Source organism: Glandiceps talaboti, chromosome 7 (assembly GCF_964340395.1).
Source record: "Glandiceps talaboti chromosome 7, keGlaTala1.1, whole genome shotgun sequence".
NCBI lineage: Eukaryota > Metazoa > Hemichordata > Enteropneusta > Spengelidae > Glandiceps > Glandiceps talaboti.
In genome coordinates, this window is record NC_135555.1 from 4,216,368 (window position 1) to 4,238,923 (window position 22,556).

Genomic DNA, 22,556 nt, shown 5'->3' on the forward strand with positions numbered 1-22,556 from the left:
AAGTGTAGTTGATAATTCAGTGTGTAATTACATCCAAAGAGATAAAGAAACTTGTATTGTTCACACTTGAATACTAGTAGCTGTCTATTTATTATTCAGCAATAGCTGCAACACTCGGCTGATCATATACACATATAAATATCTAGGGAGATGTTATACCATTGAATACCTACCAAGGGATGTTTGTGGGCAACATTTGCCTTTTCCCCAGAGACTTGGACGGATAGGTGTCTAGTGCATAGAATCACAATGGTTTTAAATTGGATGAATAATGAGGTGCTATTTCATATCACTTGTATGTCATCAAATATGCAGTCTGTAGAGGGTTGCCTTGATTACATGAATTTTCTCAAAGCACATCTTTATTGGGAGCAATGTGGTGTAGTGTGTGTGAACTTTTTCAAATTACTTGTATTTGTGTAAATCCTCGAATGTCGACCGGTGACCTCATTAAAACAAAATCTTATCGTTGTCCTAGGGGAAAAACGATTGATTGAGGTTGAGAATTTTGTGGAGGTTTATCGTGTGCAATCACTATCTTGTTCCATATGCAATTGTTTAAGTTGCATATGTGTACACTGTCTGTCTGTCTGTCTGTCTCTGGATACATTTGTATAACGTGCATGTTGGGAATATACTTGCGTGTATGCTTGTGTGTTGGGAGAGGGAGATGGGTAACTGCCTGTTTCTATCTGTCAAACTGTCTGTCTGTCTGTCTGTCAGTAGATGCATGCATACATCCTAGAGTACATGCGTATGTTGTCTAATTTCTAAAAATGTATGTACATTGTAAGTGTACCAGTACATGTATATCCATATGAGACACAAACATCTGTTTCTGAATCCATTGTATTTTGTTTAAAAGGACAAGATACTGTTTATTACTTGTCTTTCAAAAATAAAAAGTAATTTTTTACAAAGTTTTCTAAGGCTGATTGATGATATACTAAATTAATTATATTCCCAGCTCATTTATAACATATGACAGCATTTACCAGGATATGAAATTACATATACATCTCCCTACATCACATGATAACATTTCTACATTTCCGGGAATGATTGACGATGTCTTATTATTTGAGTTTAATACCAATCAATTATCTGAATGTTCTGTCATAACCTAGAGTAAACAATGAAATAGCTGGCAGCATTCTGATCAGCCAGCAATTAAGGTTATAGGTGTGAATATATAGGGGAGATGTCACTTCATATCCGAAGTCTTGATAATGGGTATCCTGTCAGCTGTAATTATTATAGCCAGCTACTGAGAGATTTCATATCATTGATACGTGTATGTCACTGAGACATAGAAAGTCTAATATTAAAACCTTTTTATCAAATATTTACTCACAATAACTTACATGAGACTCATGATTAAAAGGCTTTGTTACACAGGGTTAAAGTGTTTTTTTGCTCTGTTAGGTGAGACAGAATGTTTTCATTATATTTTAAACAGAATCATAGAATTGCTAAGAATGTAATATGTTCAGAAAATAAATGTATTGTAAAAAGAAAAGAATTATTGAGGTAAGCTGAATGTAAAGTAATAATTGTTTTTAAAAAAATTACTTGTAAAATGGAAATTTTGAGAAAATAATACACTGCCATGTGTAGTCAATTTGGATAAATTTAAAGAGCATTATTAGGAAGAATCAAGTGTTCGTAATGTTTTGTGATAAATAGTATCATGTTGATAATATTGTTATTGTATCTTTAATACAAGGAACATGATATTGATAAATTACATAGATGTCTTTATTGACTAAGTCTAGTGATGAATTAAATTTCATTCTAATGAGATTAAACTCTTTGCTATTTAGAATATATAATGCAAATTATCGGAGAACAACGAATGCTATTGTTGGCGTATTTACAAGAATTTAGTGTTAGACAAATGTTGGTTCATGGTGTTTGCATTTCTACATCTACAGGCTAGTGTGTACCTTTTAGCCCCCAGCGGGCACCGCCCACAGGGGATTTATACATTGGGTTTTGTTTGTGCATGTGTGCATTCATCCTCATATCTCTGGCAAGCACCAACTGTGATATTTCAACTAAAACTGGCACAAAGGTAACATACTATATGAGACATATGTATGTCTCGTTGTTTAGCGATTGAATCAAATATGGTGGAATGGCAGCCATATTTGTTGTATATTTCAACAGTTTACACCATGACTTTGGAGGTGTAATAATATGTAGTGACTCCATTCAAGTGCTTACACCCATATTACCAAATATGAGTGTTCTTTTAAGACCTTGACCTTCGTCCTTGAACAGCTTCTTCATGGTCAAATAGCCAAATTTAGGTTATTGTCATAACTTTGTAAGTCAAACATTGTAAGTGATGATAATATTTTAATCAAGTCTTATGTTTTAAAAATGAGCATAATTATGCAACCTTGACCTGGGTAGCAAAGTGGTGGCCATATTTGTGATAGAAAAGCACATTTTGCCTGTTACTCTCCAAAAGTTTGATACCTATGGACACCATTCAAGTATCTACCCTTACATTATCAATGATGAGCTTTCTATTGAGACCCTGACCTTTGACCTTGACAACCATTTTCAAGGTGAAATGACTGAAATTTTCTTTCTACATTAACTCAAGAAGTTGAATACACAAAGATTCCGTTTAAATGTCTATACCCCAAAGGTAAGCTTTGATCTTTGATTTTGACCTGGAGCATATTCAAGGTCAAATAATAAATTTGGTCAATAGATTATGAATTTTGTATCTAGTGATACCATTCAAAAACTTTACCAAAGAGCACACCAGTTGGGGGCTATGTATTCTATGAAGACTTGTTCTAATGAGCACATACATTTAAAGAAAGTAATCAGAGAACAACATATTATAACTTTTGGCATAGTTACATTACAACGCAACATTGATATATTGTGTTTGCATTTCTACTTCTACAAGCTAGTTTATACCTTTGGGAAATTAGTTTTGGCCATTACCAGTATGATCAGAAAACATAGGATATGACATGGTGTCACCTTACCGATATGATATTATCGTTAATTATATGGAAATCAATATCTGCGTATATCATTCCTCCAATATCTAATTTAGGGGATTCTTTTCAAAGCATAATGGTAAGTGTCATATGAAAAGACAACAAAAGTATCCTTTTTAGGAGAAGTTATGATTGTATTGTGTTCATGTCAGATATGCATGAACGTGTGTGTGTGTGTGTGTGTGTGTGTGTGTGTATGTGTGTGTATATGTGTGTGTGTTTTCATGCATACAGTTAGAGTATGTGTGTGTTATGCATGCACTTCCATTTGTGTGTGTGTGTGTGCATGTGTGTGTGTGTGTGTGTGTGTCTATGTTGGTGTGAATATATGTTTGCACACATTTTGCATACATGTTTACATGTGGTGTATCTGTACATACATGCAATTTCATGTGTGCATGTTGAACTACAGCATTCAAACAACGGTAGATATTACCTACTTTCTCTTCTTACAAAAACACTGACAATATTGCGACCAGATTAAATACAAATATGTCAAAATAGTTGCAATGACTCATCAATTTGTTCATTCCTTTATGACTTCTCATTCATTATTTTGATGGATGTCAAATTGAGTCAATGTAACCTCAATATCTAAACGGTTTATCATCCAACTGGGCTTAATATTCACCGAAAAATATTATCTAATATTACATTTGGTAATAATAAATCTGTTCGTTATCTGCAAAGATGCATTCATGAGTTGCAAGCCTCTAATAGATAATGAAAATGCCAGCAAAGGATTTTTTGAATCCTGAGGCACTGATTGGCTGCGGCAAGATATTGTGTGCTTGTGTTCTTTTAGGTCAATTCTCTTCACCAATATTAAATTAGTAATACTATTGAACAAGGAAACTGTATACCAGTTGTTTGTCTGTGCTATAGAAGAGAGATAGCATCTTTGATGGGAAATTTTATACGGTAAATGGTAAATTAAATGATTGTGGGTCCACTGATAGAAAGTGTAAGAGTAATCAGGATGAAGTAGCGAGTTGTTTGCCTTATCTTTTTTATCCCACTTACTTTTCCGTAAGATTGAGGCAAATAGGATTTTGGTCAGATGCATTCTACAGCATCAGTTTCTTATCAGAGTCACCTGTAGGGAAAACCACTTAGCTGTATGCTTTCAAGCCATACTGGCATAATGCATAGAATATGATGTGAAGGGAATTCATCGTATGGTCTCCCCAAAGCATCCATGTAATTTTTTGTGATATGATAATAAGGAAAAAGAATAAATGTCACCATTACAAAAGCCACTTTTAGAAAAACTAAAAGTAATGCGTCGTGTTCTGAAAAGGACTCGTCAACATTTTTGAAAGCATATGTCAGATAGGATCATGCGTAACATGCTTTGTATTCATTTTCACTGTTCCCATGGTGTATCAATAATGCACAAGAGATTAAAATCAAGGAAGTGTATTTTGTGTTACTTTGACGATATCTGTCAAACATGTTCTGGTGATAATGTCAGCATAGGCATATTTTATGTCTCTACCACTGTTGCCATGGTGAATGTTATTTAGAATTGATGTGGAAAGTGCAGGTATTTTTAGTAGCATTATTTCTGGTAGCTCACGTAATTTGATCGTCATATTTCATAATTTGTCTGCTAGTATTCCAAGAAATATTGAGCTATAAGTTATTTGTTATAATTATGTTTCCAAGAAATATTGAACACGAGTTAATTGTTACCCTATTTCCAAGAAATATTGAATGCACAAGTTATTTGATACATATTGGCAAATTTTCCAAGAATAGCAATACTAGTATAACTTTTATAATTTAATACTATTATACATTTGAAAAAATATTTTTTTTAAATTTCAAATCAAATCAATATAATAGCAATGTCCCAAACTGTAGAGTTAAGACTCTACCCCTTTATATACAAGATTAAAAAAAAGTTGATCAACAAACAAACCATTTTGCCTCTTTAAAGTTGCACTGACACTTTCACCTAATAGCTAAAGATATATTTTTTTAAGTGGTCAATTGCTAATAAAAAGACATTGTGTTTGTTAGTTAGTAGTCAATATTATCTGTAGGTAGTGTAGTGGCAAGTTTAAATCTTTGAGCAAATGCTTGGTTTTGAATCTGTCACCATGACAAAACTACCCTAGTTGTAACTGGAGTATAATTTATTGACAAGACAACCATAATATATTCACTGGAAATTGTGAAAATACTGATAATTAAATATTGCTTATGTTAATCAGTGGTTGATTATCCATAAGCAGTACTAAAACAAGTTGAAATCATGATTGTCGTTGAGGGCGCTGTTTTTGGGTATGGACCCAAAAATCAATTTGATTTGATTTATCATGTATACAGCTACAAAAAACATGTTTACCATCAGATGGCGGAATACTGTTCATGGGTACAACATTACAACTTGTAATACAAATAAGTTATTGTACCTAACAGAATATTTTTTTTTTTAAAGCATTGCAGTTGCTACTCGTGGATTTTTTAACACCTCATCAAATCAGAATACTATTACTATTCTCGAACAATGAGAAGCCACAATTTCCATTTTAATCAACACTTATTTCCTTGAATCCAACACCAAGGATATCATATAAGATATTAATCTGTATTGCCATAGATAGATTAATACCTTATCATTTAATGGAAAATATGAGGGCGGGGGACAGGAAGCACAAATATCAGACACTATAGGGTACATGTGCAAATCACTTAATTTGCAACATCATTAATGGCCTATGCCATATTAGGATTTAGATTGAAGTACAAAAAACCCACTGTAATCTGATCATATAATCCTTTTAATGGCTGCACTAATGTCAAATGATTGGATTTAAACATTTGATATCAAGCCTTCATCCTAAATTTACATCTCCTTCGAAAGAAGATATGTATTCAAATATGAAACATGATGAAATAATGAGAATGAAAATTGATCAGCATTACAGCAGAATAATGGGTCGACGAGTCAATGATTTAAATTAAAGTTTATCCATCATTTTGACTACGACTGTATAAAAATATTCCAGAACTATACATGTGGGCTCGTCTAGGATCTCTCTCTCTCTCTTTTCACCATGTAGACAAATTCTACCAAAAATCTAATTAAAACCTCCTGCTGGGGAAAGGGTGAATAGCTTATGCCAGTAGTAATCTTTCACACACACTGACAGGTGGTTGTAATTGGTTACTTCGTTCAGTGTACTACAAACTCAACCATCAGTTCGAATGTAAATCATGTGAGAACATTGTAATGTCATCTTTATATCACTATTCCAATAGCATTGAACTACCACTGTCACTGTGTCAGTGATATGAACGGAATGTTGCGCTAAAGAAAGCCATTGACTATAATACAGTGAAAATGAGAGAGATTGTAGATGAGCCCACATGTGTAGTTCTAGTCTTAGTATCAAAGTGTTGAGCTAAAGTACTTTTCAAATAAGATCTGTGTACTCCTCAAAATCCAAGAAATTACAAATTTTACTACCTAGTGGTTCACATATAAATGAACTCATAAACTGATAACGTGTCCAATAATGGAAATATATACAGAATGTTGTAAGACTTGAGGCTTGATGGAGAATTAATAGAACATCGTACAAGATACTTATCACCCATAGTTATGTGTTGTATAACCATCTTGCAACCTTGGTCACATTGTCTCAGATGAGTCATTCATCACTGTCATCAAAACAAGATTAACTACAAATTGACTCCAATTGATTACAGGTGTTATGTCTAGGCATGCTTGGCAAAAACAAAGACAAATCTATGTCTCCATGTTTCTTGCCAGCTGGCGCCTAACAGGGGGATACACCATCGCTGATTTTAATGAAATGATGGCATGACATAGTATATCTGTAAATCACCCTCCTGTTGTAGATTGGAAGGATAAAGTGATGGATACGTAAGAAGGAAACAAATGTGATATAATTTGAAGTGAATTAACACAAAGTTTACTTACCAACAAAAGAGCTCCAGATGTTCTTATGTACTATGTGAATAATTCAGCCTGTTTCATGGTTTCCTTTTTCAGAGAACTATGAAATTTTCCAATTTAGCTAGAGCTATATATAGCTAATTATAAACTCACCATAGATTGTTGTTTTAACTAATTTTAGGGATCTAAAACATAAATATGTAATTCAGCAACTACAACTAGTGTATTACTGGTTGCTTGTCTTTGGCTCTTCTTCACTTTGGTGAAAAGGACTAGAAATAAAAAAACTTGACACATACATGTACACATACACGCGCACACACACACACACACACACACACACACACAAGCAAGCACACATACATACATGCATACATACATATACACATACATACATACATACATACATACATACATACATACATACATACATACATACATACATACATACATACATACATACATACACACACACACACGCACATACACACACATATGTGCACACAAATACACACAAACATAAACACACACACTAACACACACACTATGTACATGTAGTTCATCCATCTATCCATCCATCCAGGTATTGAAATTGTCTGTAGTTTTTCTTCCAAGTACATACAATGCCATATTATTTGTACCTGGATTGTAGGAACACAGCAACAACTTTCTGTGACTATTATAGTGACTCTTATTTTCTGATATTTGACTACTTGAGAAGCTATATTCTCACTTTCTAAATTCTAATGAGATATACTTAAGTTCAGAGGTATACCTGACTTCAAAGTATTGCAACTATTAACACTTGACACGTGATTCTCACTTATCTGTGAAAATCCTCCCAGGCATAATATGATACTGGTTGCAAATTACTTCCTGGGTTTAACACTGGCTGTACAGCCGTCATTGAATCCAGGTTTATTCATAAATTTACTAATGACATTTACATTGTACAAATGTATTGTGTTTAAACTTTATTGCCCAAAACATTGTTGAGAATTTTCGATAAATTCAGAAATTAATATTGACAAAGTATAGAAGATGTGTAGAATAAAGAAAAGCATTATTTTGTTGTTGTGTCTTTTAATTTTGATACCGTGAGTAGTGTTCCTGGTAAGACTTGTGTGAACGAGTTGTGCAGTGTAATTGTCTCTTTTTCTTGTATGTCTAGTTCCTGATAGACTGTATTCCGTACTACATTATCTCTATACCGTTTAGTCAATCCCGTTATTCTCGCACAGAATTCTGTGCCCCCTCCTACAGTGTTCATAGAAACATGATGAGTCCTAGAAACATGAGAATGATGATGACAGCTTGTCACTTTGTAATGAATTCCTACTGACATGCGCCGTTTGCGCTTTGCCCACCATGGGGGTTGAAGCACAATTAACGTCTTGAGTAACAGGATTGACTAGACGGTATAGTATGAAGATAACATAGTACAGAATACGGTCTGTCAGGAACTAGACTAGTAGTAGTATGTTGTGTACAGCCTCATAACCCAACGCCAAGATAAAGGATGGATGGCAGAAAGGACCCATAGGAGAGCTATGCACACAAAATTAAGTAATATTAGCCATAAATTGAATTAAAGTAATATTAGCCATAAATTAAAAGAGTCTGTTCTCATTATTCCCAAAGCTGATAAAAGTAGAAGTAAAAATTAACTTCAAAACAAACAAACAAACAAACAAACAAACATTTGGTTTTGTTTCCAGCCAGGCCTATGACAAGACTGGGGAAAACACCTCCAGCAAGTACAGCTTATTTCAGACCTGAGATTACCGTGGTTTCTAAACGTGAGAATAAAAGCCAGACAACGAATCATTATGAAATATTTGTGTGTAGGAGACACAGGTGCAAGCTACTAATGATGTTTCTTCTCATGAGTATAGGTACTCTACATGTCTTGATATTTTGTTGCTGATTCATCCTTTTGTTGAAACATCAAAGGATGTAGAAGGCATCAAATTCACTTGCAGTTCTCCATTGTTATGATATTGAATGTATATCAGTGCACTGATTGAGAATATACTCCATGTTTTCAGCACCTACATATTTTAATAATTGTAGATATTACAATGAATGCCGATAGACTGGGTTCATTATTAGTTATAAATGAAAATTTTACTCACAAAGTCAAAAAATTTTTTTTTTTTTTTTTTTTTTTTTTTGGGGGGGGGGGGGTGAATTATCAAATTATGACCAATGTCTCAGGATGTCAGTTCATTTTATTATACCCACCAGATGAATCATTATTGAAAATCATTCTGAGAAGCCAGAGTACATATATGTGCTAAAACAATGAAATACATTTTGCCTATGGTTTATGACGTTGGCAAAAATTTACGATTCGCTTCCAAACAATTTTTCAAATCTGTGAGTAGAAATTGTATGTGGAATTTTATGTCATTCCAAAATGGGGAGGATAAAAAGTCGTAGAAGAGTGAGAATGATGTCATACATAAGACCAGGATTAGGCATTTCACTTGTACAATAGTGAAAAAAGGGTCAAAAGAAACATTGTTGCATGAAACAACCATAGATACTAAATATTCCATATTTCAACTTATTCTCAGTGGCAGTAGTATATGACATCCATGTTATTTGATATGACACCCTTGTTGGCATAAGTGTCTCTTGTATTGTCATTAACCAATTCATGTCATCATTACTGATGACTGCTATGCAAATTAAAATGTTTACTTGGTTTGATGTATAAGTTATATATCTGTCAAATGGTGAACTGTATCTTGGTTCTTAGCATTGTACTCGACAAGTCAAAACTTTTCCTAGAAGGTGAAATGAAAAAAATCATGGCATTCAGTTATATATAATATTCTTCTACTTTACATGGAGCTGATTGTATCTGAATGCTTTATAGTTCTCGTATTTAGGATGAAATTTACATAATTTTTTGTGTAATACCTATTAAAAACAGTTATAGGTATTTATACCTGCTGGTTCTGCTCGTGATGCATTCTCTGGAAATATTATCTACTCTAATTGTATCCAAATGAGAGAACATGATATTTCTGATGTTTTGTGCTACCAGTTATGCCATTACTTTGATAATATGCAAAATAAACATATAAACGTATGAACAACTCTTTGTTTTGAACTACCTACCACATTTGACAAAATATTTGACTGAGTATAGCAAAAATCATATTTTAGGCAATAACATGCCTCAATAGAAACATTATCATTATCCTAGACTTTTCTGTGTATGTCTAATGCCCAATACGTATGTGATATCCAGAGTCTGTGTATTTTATACTTTTCCCTTTTTTGAAACGACAAAAATCCATACTTATATATGCACCTAGACAGTGTTTTTGCTAAGGTTGGCCTACCCTGGTAACAGAAAGGGGTAAAAGTAGCAGTATTTCTCATAGAATCTGTTGTAATTTTGTTTGCGAGTCCTGGTCAAATAGCATGGAACATGGATTTTACCTACATACTGCAAAAACACTGGTAGTGCTTTGCTCGCAGAGCGTAGTTAGGCATATTATAAATCTCCTTGTAATATAACATTTCATAGATGGTTGCAACATTTGTAAATTTTGTAATATATCACAATCAAGGCTACATGTATGCAGTGATTTTGAATAACAAAAAAATACATAACTCTTACAAATGTAATATGGATCTTTGCTCCTGTCTAGATCAATGATCTAGCTGTGTGTATATGGTGTAACGATCGATTAGATGGAAGAAAATTGATGTTACAATCAAATGTCTAAAATGTTTGCCATAAATAGCACTAATCAATACGCTGTGTGTCCACTATGATGTGTTTGCCTGGAAAAATGGATCATCAAATCAGTTATGGTATTGCATGGATTATTAAATGAGAAACAAAATCTACCGACAAATTACTTTGGTCTTGGTTTTTACAGTTGGATAATACATTGTATGGATAAGTGAAAGAATGAATGACTAAGTTTTGTGTAACAAGTGTATGTGTGTAGAATATGTATTTCTTGTTGTTTGCTTTAAACAAATTGATGACAAGGAGAAGAACTTGATGGGAATTGAAGTGTAAACTAACTAATATTTCAAAGATTGCATAGTTTTCTACACTTGATGCAAAAGAAATTATGTGTGTGTTAGGGGACACTGTCTATGCATGTGTGCTTTGACAATATTACATGTTGCAAAGAACATAGTTGTCAGCTTTTAGTTAGTTGTGTATTAACTAGTATTCACTACTCATTACAGACTGCTATTGGTTTAATACTGCTGCCTCATTGTGTGTCATATATACCATGCTGCCAAACGTCAATTGTATAACAACGTTTTTACCATTACTGTCTGTCATATAGGCGCTATAGAAACCATATGTCTAGAAGTGTTTAAGTGAACGAGTGTATTCTTAATGCTTTGACACATGTCAATCATACAGTATATCAAGTTACTATAATAGATAGTGATCATTACATAGCCATTACAAAAATGACACTGCTTTTGAATGGTCATGACTCTCTGTACAGTTGATTGTTGGGTCCTGAAAGATTTTCTTACAATCTTTGGCCTTTAATACATATACATATATTACATGGTATATGATATATGAATATAACAAAGGGTGGATTTATAGTATGTATATGAATATAACAAAAGGTGGTAGGTCATTCCAAAATACACTGGAAAGTCAAGGTGTGTGTGTGTGTGTGTGTGTGTGTGTGTGTGTGTGTGTGTGTGTGTGTGTGTGTGTGTGTGTGTGTGTGTGTGTGTGTGTGTGTGTGTGTGTGTGTGTGTGTGTGTGTGTGTGTGTGTGTGTGTGTGTGTGTGTGTGTGTGTGTGTTAGTTTTTACAGACAGGGCAGATGTTATTTTATTCTTTGTTTTCTGGGCCAGTCAGTGTCTACCCTCACATTATCAATGATAATAGTAATTGAATTAAAAAGCATGCTACAATGTGTCTCAGTGCTCTTTACAATCCTCAAAAAGGAAGAAAAATGGATAAAATGACAACAGAGAACAATTTATGTGTGAACTAACCTCTCAAAATGATTCTTAATCATAATATACCAGGAAATGTTTATACAGCAGTGAAAATGGAGCTTAAGTCGTAATTGCGGTATGAATTGGAGACTTTCTCCCTGTAAACATCATTTCATGTCATCATTGATAAGGCTGTCCAGAAAAAAAATGTCCAGAAAAAGTCAAACTAGGACATTATTTGTACATTTGTGATCATGTGATTACATTTGACAACCACACTGACATTTTGACCTTCATGATCAATTTACACTGTAAATTTAGTGCTTTAGTTTATTGTTTTTATCAGATTCTCATCAAAAATTGTAATTATCTCCAGAAAGACATCAAATGTATGGCTTTGGGGCAAGTAATTTATATTTTAACGTATAAAACTCATCCCATGATAGTTGTGTCAGAGTTGAAATGTTGGCCTAACAAATTGAAACACAAATAGTAAATTTAAACATAAATGGTGCAGGATAATGATGTCCCAGAAGAAGTTACATTACCTAATAGGATTTGTCTATAGACTCTTGCCCTATAATGATGTGGATTAGTTTGGGGCAGTGAATACATACTATAACAAGACAAAATGTATAATGGTGGGCTGAGATAAAAGCCTGTATTTACAGAGCACTGTTGGTGAAATACCATCTCCTATAACAATGTCATGTATCATACAACAGTGTGGGCAGATGTGCTGTGGGTTATATACATGTACTAAGACTTCAAGTTGATGGTTTTCTTGTCATAAGGAGATGACTCATGTCATTTATTGTAAGCATTTTAAACTGGCTGTCAAATCGGTGACAAAACATTTCAGCCACGCAAAGGAAAAGTTGAATGACATGTCATTAGAAGGAGTTAACACTACAGTCATGTCCAGATGGTATAATAATTATAACAACCTAAACTCTAATCTTGTCTGCCAGCTGGTTATAGCCAGTTTCTGAGTTGGCCAGGATTGAATTAAAGAAAGAATATTAATATATGGTGTATTTTAAAACAATGAGGGGGGGGGGGGGGGGGGGGGGGTAAAGGAATAGTAGTTCAGATAAGGAATCTAATAGTGGTCCTGTCCAGAAGGTTGAACAGCTGAACAACGTGAGGGGGAAAAGGATATGGTGTGTCAACCATAGCACAGTGGGAGGGTAGGACAGGGGTTGGAGAAAAAAAATTACTTATTAAAGAAGGAATCTTGAGAACTGTCCTGTCCAGATGGTTTAGGAGCTGACTTATATCATGTGACAAAGGAGAATAGGGGGGGGGGGGGGTTAGGTCAGACAGGTAATCTAATAGTGATCCTGTCTAGAATTTTACAAAGCTGACTTCTTTCATGTGGGAAAGAACATAGTGTGTATTAGAACAGTGGGGGTGGGAATGGAGTAGTTAAGGTAAGGAATCTAATAGTGCCACTTGCCAACAGGTTACAAAGCTAACTTTAGGTAGTATGGCATGAGGGAAAGAACTAAGATAGGAAATATAAGAATAGTCCTGTCCTTCTAGAAAGACAAGTCAGTGACTATACCTCATCTGTCAATTGCCAACTTTTTGAAGGTAGTTAGAACATTTTCAATTTACTTCTAAAGAGTTTAGAGTGATGGAAGGAAGAAGGATATAATGTAACATATTAATTGAGAAAAAATTCTTCAAAAGAGCCCAGTCCTCATTTTCGCATCTTTGAATTCATGAAAAGACACTTTGTCCACATGGACACATCTTTCGATTACTAATTTCCTGTTCTTTTCCTGTAGATTGTAACATGGCAGGCGAACCTCGTCCTGATAGACCTAAAGGCAAGAGGACTGTCATGCAAGCAACAGCAACTGGTGATTTCTATAGGTAAGTCTCAACAGTAATAAAAAACGTGATACTTAATTAATCAGCATATATATAAGACCCTAGAATTTGCATACAAGAGTTCTTTTGAAAACCGGTTCACTTTGAATAAGTTTCTTTTCACATACATTTTCTAATTACTTCATTGTCGCTTTCAGGAAGTTTTTTGTATAGAATTTGGCTTTTTTGTCATTTTTTGAGACCAGGTGTCTCATCTTTTGATATCATTGGTATTAAACATGAATTTTTTATTTTCTATTTCATGAATGAGTGGAAAATTTTGTACCATGAAAGTCTGATCGACTTAAATTGTGTGTACTACACTTTTCATAACTGAAGCTATTTTGCTTTCTATGGCAAATACAGTAAACATAATCCTATACAGCCCGCTTAAACACATCAACCAAAGTTTTTACAGAAAATTTTATCAACCATTTTCCTGTTTGTGCAGGTGTAATTTTTTTCAATTTATGAATTATTTTAAGGGAGGTTGGTCGTGAGAAATAAAATCCCATGGGGTAGATTGTGGGTCGAATTGATTTATTTTATGAAATTTGAATCCATAGTATATATTGTATATTGTAATTATGTGTGATATTTCTTGTGTAAACCATCAAATAATGTTTTGGTGGTAAAACTTAAACTGCATGTAAACAAACAGAGCTCTTTTTATTTGAACTTAGAGATTTTGAAATTTTTTCATTGGCCACACCTTTTTTGAGAGAGCTTTTCAAATTGCAAAATTTCATCATATTTTCTGAAAGTTATATGTTAATATTTCTATGTGTTATATATGAATTCATATTTCACCACCAACCTTCTTACCTCTCTTCCTTTTGGATGTTTTACATTACAGTAATTCTGTGGATGCAATGGCAATTACGTACAACAAGTAGGTTTATACAGTATGTTACAGTGCAGTGTCTGATCGCCAAATCTCTCCAAACAGGACATAGAATACTTAATTTACATAATAAAACATTAGTTTGAACATTCAGAAGCAATTTGACTTGAAAAACTTTGTCATCATCAGCAAACTATCATAAAAGTCATCTTGATATTTCCAGTTAATTTGCATATTATGAAAGACAATGGTCATTGCATATGATTTGCATAGTGTTGTCATAGACACCTGTCTTCTTGATCAGCACTCCAAAGCCCTAGGTTAACTCATCATTCCTTGTGGTATCAGTATACTCCTTCCAAAGAACCTGCCTTTCATTGTGATTGGCTTATCAGTCGTATACACCTGGTTGTTTCCTCATAATTAGCATATTAGTGCAAACTTCACCTGGTCCTAGTGAGAGCTTCTGATTGTACAACCACTGCACTGTCACAGACAATAGAAAGTTAAGAATGTTAAGATGTACTGACAAAGAAGTGTGTTTATCTTTCAGTGATCGTTTTATTTAATGCAAATTTGATAACTCTTCTGTAGTGAAAGTCTGTTAGTACAGTCACTAACTCTGTTAAATGTTTTGGACTACTTTCTTGTAGTTGAATAATTCTATGTTGATGAAAGAAATTGCTTCATTAGATCTTAACTCCTATTGAAACAGATATCGTCCAGGCTTCATAGAGTACTTCCATCCTCAACGAAATAGAATAAGTAACAAAAGTTTCCAACTATCAAAAAGCCAAGCAGTCCATAGTATTATTATGTAATGTACTAATATATGAAACTATCCTTACATATGTACCAGAGATTGCTCGCACCCTTGCGTGCATATAGCAGTGGTATTTACATTGTAGTGCAAACATTGCATAACAGCATGCGAACAATATGCAAATGAGGGTGCAATCGTTCACTGTACATGAAATTTTCTCCAATTTTAAACATGCAGTGACCATAAAACATTGTTTTGATGTATCAAACATAGTTACCTTTTGTCAGAGAAAAATATCCTCACAAGGATTAAATATTCTTTGAACAAAAAGAGAGAGGGGAGAGAGAGAGGATATATATATATTGTAAATTTCCCCCAATAGATTGTTCTACGTACTACATGGCAATATTAGAACTACTAGTATATAGTATATACGAAAATAACCTAAAAACCTAGAGACTTTGTTTCCTGTCAAGATATCTTCTGTCAAAAATATCCTTCGAGGCAAAATATCCTTTATCAAGAATATATTGTCAAAAATATCCTTCATCAAGGATATATTGTCAAAAATATCCTTGATCATAAGATTTATCTTATGTCAAAAATATCCTTCAAAGATATATTGTCAAAACATTGTCAAAAATATCTTTCATCAAAAATATATTGTCAAAATATCCTTGATCAAAGATGTCTTATGTCAAAAATATCCTGCAAAGATATATTGTCAAAAATATCCTTCATCAAAGATATCTTCTGTTAAAAATATCCTTCTAGGATGATATATTCTGTCAAAAATATCCTTCATCAAGGACATATTCTGTCTGAAAGGGAGCAGATATTTATCAGTTTTCCTCTATTGGTTGTTCTATGTGTACATGTACGTACGAATAGTACAGTCATGATGGTGTATATACAACGTGTACAGTTCTTTTAATCTTCATCTTCTTGCCTCGGTACATGTGATTCTAGTGGTTTCAAAAGCCATAAATCTCCATTTTCAATACTAAATATAAAAATTCATAAAAAAATTCAATATTGCCAAATGTATGAGTGAGTAAACAATTCAAATATTAGTATTCATATGATTCTTCTCTACAGGGTATTGTAAAGTTGTACCATTTTACTTGTCAATTAAGTATTTTAATATTCAAATGTGTCTAGTGAAACTGAATGCTAAAAATATGAATTCTAACAAGTAATTTTGGCCCATGAAAATAATATTATTTGCATTCCATTTCAATTTTATCTTTATAACAAGGATAAAGCCTAACATGTAATTTTTGCCCCTTCAAGCTTCAAAGCAGCCAACTGGTCATGCCATAGGAGTTGTGTGTGTATCTTTTAGAAATTTTATCCTGTATAGTTTTTTGATATCTAGTATGAGAAAACTCAACTAATGTGTACATGCGTGTGTTTTCACTTGTATGTGAAGATGTGCATTCGATTCCCAAGGTTCATTGTCACATTTACTAGTTGTTTTGTGAAGTTCTCAAGTAAATAATTCCCAAATACATGTTTTAGATTCAACCTGACTTTCAAGCAAACAAATGTAACTATGTAGCATTCAATGATTGCCTATCCAAAGTCTGTTTATCAAGGCAAACATGGACAGAAAACGATAGCATACCTATTGGAGTTGTGAAAAATATGCTTCTGAGTGTTGTCTTTTATATAAAACTGACCTTCAGTGTTGAGAATTTAACAATTGATCAGTTTTGAGAAAGAAGTGATTTGTGGGGGGAGGTGGGTCATACCATGATAGTCGTTAACTTCTACATCATCTAAAGTATGGTTTGTATTTTAAGGAGGACAAAACATTGCAAGAAACGAATCAAATTAAACGTTTTTATCTGAATTTGATATCTGTATAGTACAAAAACATGAACAGAGCTGCAGTAGACTGACAAAAAATGAAAGAAGTGTATCAATAGATATAGCATGCATGGCTTCATTTCATTCTGTTTTCTTACAAAATCAGCAATATCTGTATAGAGAGAGATAGTCTGGTATACTTATGAATGAATGATTGTCAGTGATTGTCATCACTGCAAAGAACTGACAATTGTTTGCAGTTCAGCCATTAGGCAAGCAATTTGTGTTTGAAATCACCTTCTTCATTGTTGAGAATAATAGAAAAGATAATATCAGTTCCAACTCGCCAAATCACTTGATTTCCTATAATAGTGCCACTGTGATAATTTGCATCAAAGTATAAATCCATCTTGTATTGGACATTCAATCAGATCATGTTTTACTTATCAAATATGTGTATTTAGATGATGCTGATGATGTATTCATAACTTGTGAAATCTATGAATATTGTCATCGCAACTAACCAGGGACCACATTTCATTTCAAGAACTCGTAAAATTAGGAAGTGTAAATTTTGTTGTATTTCAACTTCTTCCAAGCTTTCATTTACAGAATAGCGAGACCACCAATTACATAGCTTGGTTGCCATGCTTTCTTGTAAATGCAAAGTACCATTGACAATATTCCATCCGTTTCTCTCTCTCTCTCTCTCTTTCCCCCCCTCCCTCCCTCATGCTGAATAAAATGAAACCATTGTTGCTGTCATTGACAACTGACAAATCATTGAAGTTTCTCTGTTGTATATTCACCAATATAATTGCATTGCTCTTGTAACAAGCTCAGATCCCTACGTACTGTCACCATTTTTATCATCATGACTTAAAAGTTCTTCAAATGTATTAATCTCTACCAATAGCACTATCCTTATGAGCTCAAAAGAAATGAATTGTCAATTTAAGTATTGAAATGATAAATAAAGAGTCCAATTTAACAAATTGTTTCTGTTCCAAAACAGAGAATAAGCAATCCAATCTCAAATGAAATATTCCCATTCACTTATCATCATTTTACTGAATTTTGTTTTGATATTCAGTCATAAAAGTTACATTTTTTTCATCAGTAGAAACTACCACCCGAGTCCTAGGAATGAATAGAGTAAATTAGTTCTGCATTACTAAAATTGAACAAATACACTTTATGAAATGTATGCAAAATAACAACAAGGTGGTAATGTGCTTGACATTTTTCAGGTTTGCTTGTTTATCTGATGGTTGTGTTACGAAAGTTTGATTGCCATAAGGTAGAGTGGGGTGGGTAAGGTTTTTCTAACAAACCATGAGGTAGTAGCATTGATACTTTACCCATGAGTAAACAAACTATATAGGCACCTTGAAAAAGATACATGGTAAAAATTATAGTCAAACTGCCCAAAAATTTTCAAACTATTCTTGTTTGTTGAATAAATTATCCTAGTTGAGAAACAAATTTGAAGACCAAGTAATTATTATATCAAAATATTTTTGATTAAAAGTGTTGAAAATATAAGATTGGGAGATAAGAACACTCCACGTTTGAAAATTAGAAACATACAAGATTAATGAGTTCTTGGAAATAGAACTGTGAAGCCCTTTAAGTGACCTAAAAGAAGTATAAAATAAAATTGAAATGGCTGAAAAGCAGGAGTCAATGAAGTCCTGGGGTGTATTCTCCTTAGTACCTAGCAAACTGTAATTATAACTTAAGAGAAACATACTTCACTGTACAAGAAGGATAGTGTTCGCTAAAAATGTATTCCAGTGAGACAAAGAAGTTTGTAATCATGATAGGGGCATCTCAAATTTTCACATTAGCTCATCATAGGGTTGGTTTGTGTTTTTATGCTTATTTATCGGAAGGATGTGATTAGTTTGTCTCAATTTAAAAGATGGCCATCTTTTGAAAGTATGTGAAATTCTGAAATGATCCTTATAATCAGAGGGGGTAGGGAGGGAGAGAGAGACACAGACACAGACAGACAGACAGACAGACAGACAGACAGACAGACAGACAGACAGACAGACAGACAGAGATCATTAGAAAGTAACCAGCAGTAAATTTGGAATATAAATGAACAAGTTTCACCATCAGAGTATATGAAAATGTGAGACAATCCCTTATCAGCAAATTGCACTGAAAGTATTCCCTAAAGAATCTGAGCTTATCAGGAAATTTATGTAGACTATGATGACATTGTTCCATTTGTGACTTCATCACACTGATATAGTGATTACTACCTGTACTCCGATTCTTATTTGACACTACCCATACACATTTGTGTACTACCTACAACACATTTGTATATGATGTCATCGCAATCATATCCATGGTGAATAACATGTTACAGGACTTGTAAGTACTGCATGGCTTCCTGGGGAAGAAATTCAAAATTAGAAAATGTGGTTGAGGAATCAAGTAGATTGCGTTTCACTGTCTTGAAAAATGCACACAAGCCCGACTGATTAGAAAACAAATTGTACTGGTGTGTTTTTTCAGTACCAATCACATTACCTTAAATCGTGTATGGCTTTACTAGACTAGTTGTATGGAAGCTGATGTCGTGGCGATGTCTGTCTGTACAGAAATTTTGTTCCATTGATATCTAAAAAACTACTGAAGCAAATATTCTGCAATTTACTATGTGGCATTGTCAGGCTGTAACAGCGCTGATTAGTTTTTGGTGGTAGTGGCTTGCATAATTAATGTTAATTTGCATAATTAATGGTTTTATAAATGGGGCTATACATGCAGAACGGTTGCACCAAATTCAATGAAACTTGCTACATCTATGGATCATACAAAGATATGGGAGCATTTGCAGTTCATCTGTGGTTTTCAGTACCAATCACTTCTTAAATTGTGTATTGGCTTTTACTAGACTGGTCTTATAATTCTGATGAATATAACACAAATTAAAAAAAAAATTCATAATAATTCCTAAAAATTTCAACCTTGTGTAAAGAATTCTAGTCCCATTTTCATGTGTCCAATTGCAATGCCCTTTTTCAAAAACAAATAAACAACAAAACCAACCCGAACATGCTCTATACCAAAACTTTCCATGTTGACCCCTTTTTCTTTATCATCTCTTTTCGATAACACCCTGAAAATGATGGATGGTCAATCGGTAGAGGTTGTGACATCATTTTTTACCCCAAAATTGACCATAGAGAGTGTGAATTAAAATTATTTTATATCATGAGAAACATAAAAAAGGGTCACCCTAGTCAATGGCAACATTTACAATTTCTTGGTAGCGTAGCTCAAAGGGGTGCAAAGTTTGAACATTAAATTCATAAGTAGTTGATATCCCAGGTGAATTTGATAAAAAGGAAGTGTGTGTGAATTAACCAGACAAGTTAGTGATAATTAAATTGTAAAAGTTGACTTTAGAAAGAAGTTCACTTCTATTCCTGTTGATTTGTACTGCATAGGTAGTAAAGATTTAGTGCTATACAAAACTTCATTTCCAATGAGTCATTTTGATGTGTTTTCCCACTATAAATTATGTGTGGTGTTCATAACCACGGTCATTATTTCTTTCTGTCTATCGACTGCTGCTTTGTCTAGACCAGAGTCATAAAGCTTGTTCCCATTATTAATCCAAATTAGGTTTGATTTGGAAAATAAATGAGTTCAGTAAATGTAATGTTGACAGGTTATTGACCCTGATGCAGTGAATATAACACATAATCCAACGATATAACAAGAAACTACAACAACTTCTAAATGCCGACTGAGTCACAATGTCTGAAACTTGTCAGAAAATGAAAATGAATTTTGTGTATTTCTACACCAATGGTAATAGAATTTAGATGCTATGTCTGTTGATCTTCAAAACTTGTCAGAAACGGAGAATAAATGTGTATATATTTAGGTTCAATAATAGAATTTAGGTATCATGTCAGTCAGTCTTCAAAAGCTTGTCAGAAAATGAGAATGACTTTACATCAGTTATAACGTTAGTATTCAAAACTGTCAGAATAGGGTAATGGACCAATATGCGTATATTTTCATATTAATCTTAGAATTTAGATTTCGTCAGTCTTCAAAAGTTGTCAGAAAATAGAAATTTAGATGCCATAAGTCAGTTAATCTTCAAAACTTGTCACAAAGTGGGAATGAATTTTTACATATTTTCTATATCAGTGATTCTAAAATTCAAGTGCTATGCTAGTAGTAAGCCTTTAGTACTTGTCTGAAAAGTGTGAGTTTGTGTATTTGTTCTACAGCAGCGGTAATCAAATGTAGACGCTATACATATGCTAGTCAGTTTTCCAAACTTGTCAAAAAGAGCAAATGAATATTGGAAATTAATCAAGAGTATGTAATATCTCAGTGTAACTGACTGCCTCTCTCTAAATTTGACATGCTTTAAGTTGATTTATCAGGGATGAATTCATTCAAGACATGAACAATAAAAAGACACAAGCATCAGTACTGCCAAATTTACGTGTATGAATGACTGTAGACATTTTTTTATCCCTTATTGTAAAAACAAAATGTTGAATCCGATAATGTATGCTATACAAGTATTATTGTGGCTTGACTAGGTGTTACAGATCTTGGGTCTAGGACTCAGCTCTTCAGTGGTTGCCATCAACATATCTGGAGTGTGGATATTGAAAATGATTTTTTGTTATAATACTGATTTTTGTTGTATTTTGACCATGATGCCTCCTTCACCCTTCTCTCAACCACAGTTTCTCAGCCTCCAGAATTTCGGCATTCTCAATATCAATGCTATAACTACTAGTTCAGCTATATATTTATGTACCAAGTTCCAGAGTTTCCATATTTAAACTTTATTACAGCGAATGACCTGCATAGATGAGTCTACATACTCTATATTTCAGACATAATTGTTCGTACTAAACCTTATCCATGTACTTATTATATAGGATTTAAATAGCTACAAATGTAGTCTGGGCAAAAATTGTAAGGTATACAAAATTTACATGTACATATTGCTATGAAATATAATCCTTCTGAAATATATACAACGTACTTGTGTGACTATTTTAACAATATAGATACAGAAATTACATGGAAGAGATCGAGAACAAATCTAGACAAGTTGTGAAAGGTAAAATCCATTTTAGTTTTAAAGAAGGTTGCCATGGCAGTTATATATTTAAGAAGCCTGGACGGCTTTCTTTGATGTCAACAAGGAGCTCTAATCTGTGACTTAAATCAGAGGAAATATCCACTACAGGCAGGTATAACAAGGGCATAGTGATTGTTGAGATTGAAAGTGTTAATACAATGTGATGAAATATGATATGTAACAGCAAGTGTAGTGTTATCAAATGTGCTA

At 33.5% G+C, this 22,556-nt stretch overlaps 1 protein-coding gene across 2 annotated transcripts in view; it reads left to right on the top strand.

Annotated features, from left to right (window-relative positions):
- LOC144437575 (uncharacterized) overlaps nt 1-22,556 on the top strand; it is a 103,662-nt gene that overhangs the window by 63,247 nt on the left and 17,859 nt on the right. The window contains exons 5-6 of one of the 2 annotated variants that reach the window (XM_078126537.1): nt 13,700-13,787; nt 14,641-14,676. In XM_078126537.1, the coding sequence (XP_077982663.1) occupies nt 13,700-13,787; nt 14,641-14,676 (124 nt within the window). The remainder of the gene's footprint in view (nt 1-13,699; nt 13,788-14,640; nt 14,677-22,556) is intronic. The other variant, XM_078126538.1, reaches the window with a different exon arrangement.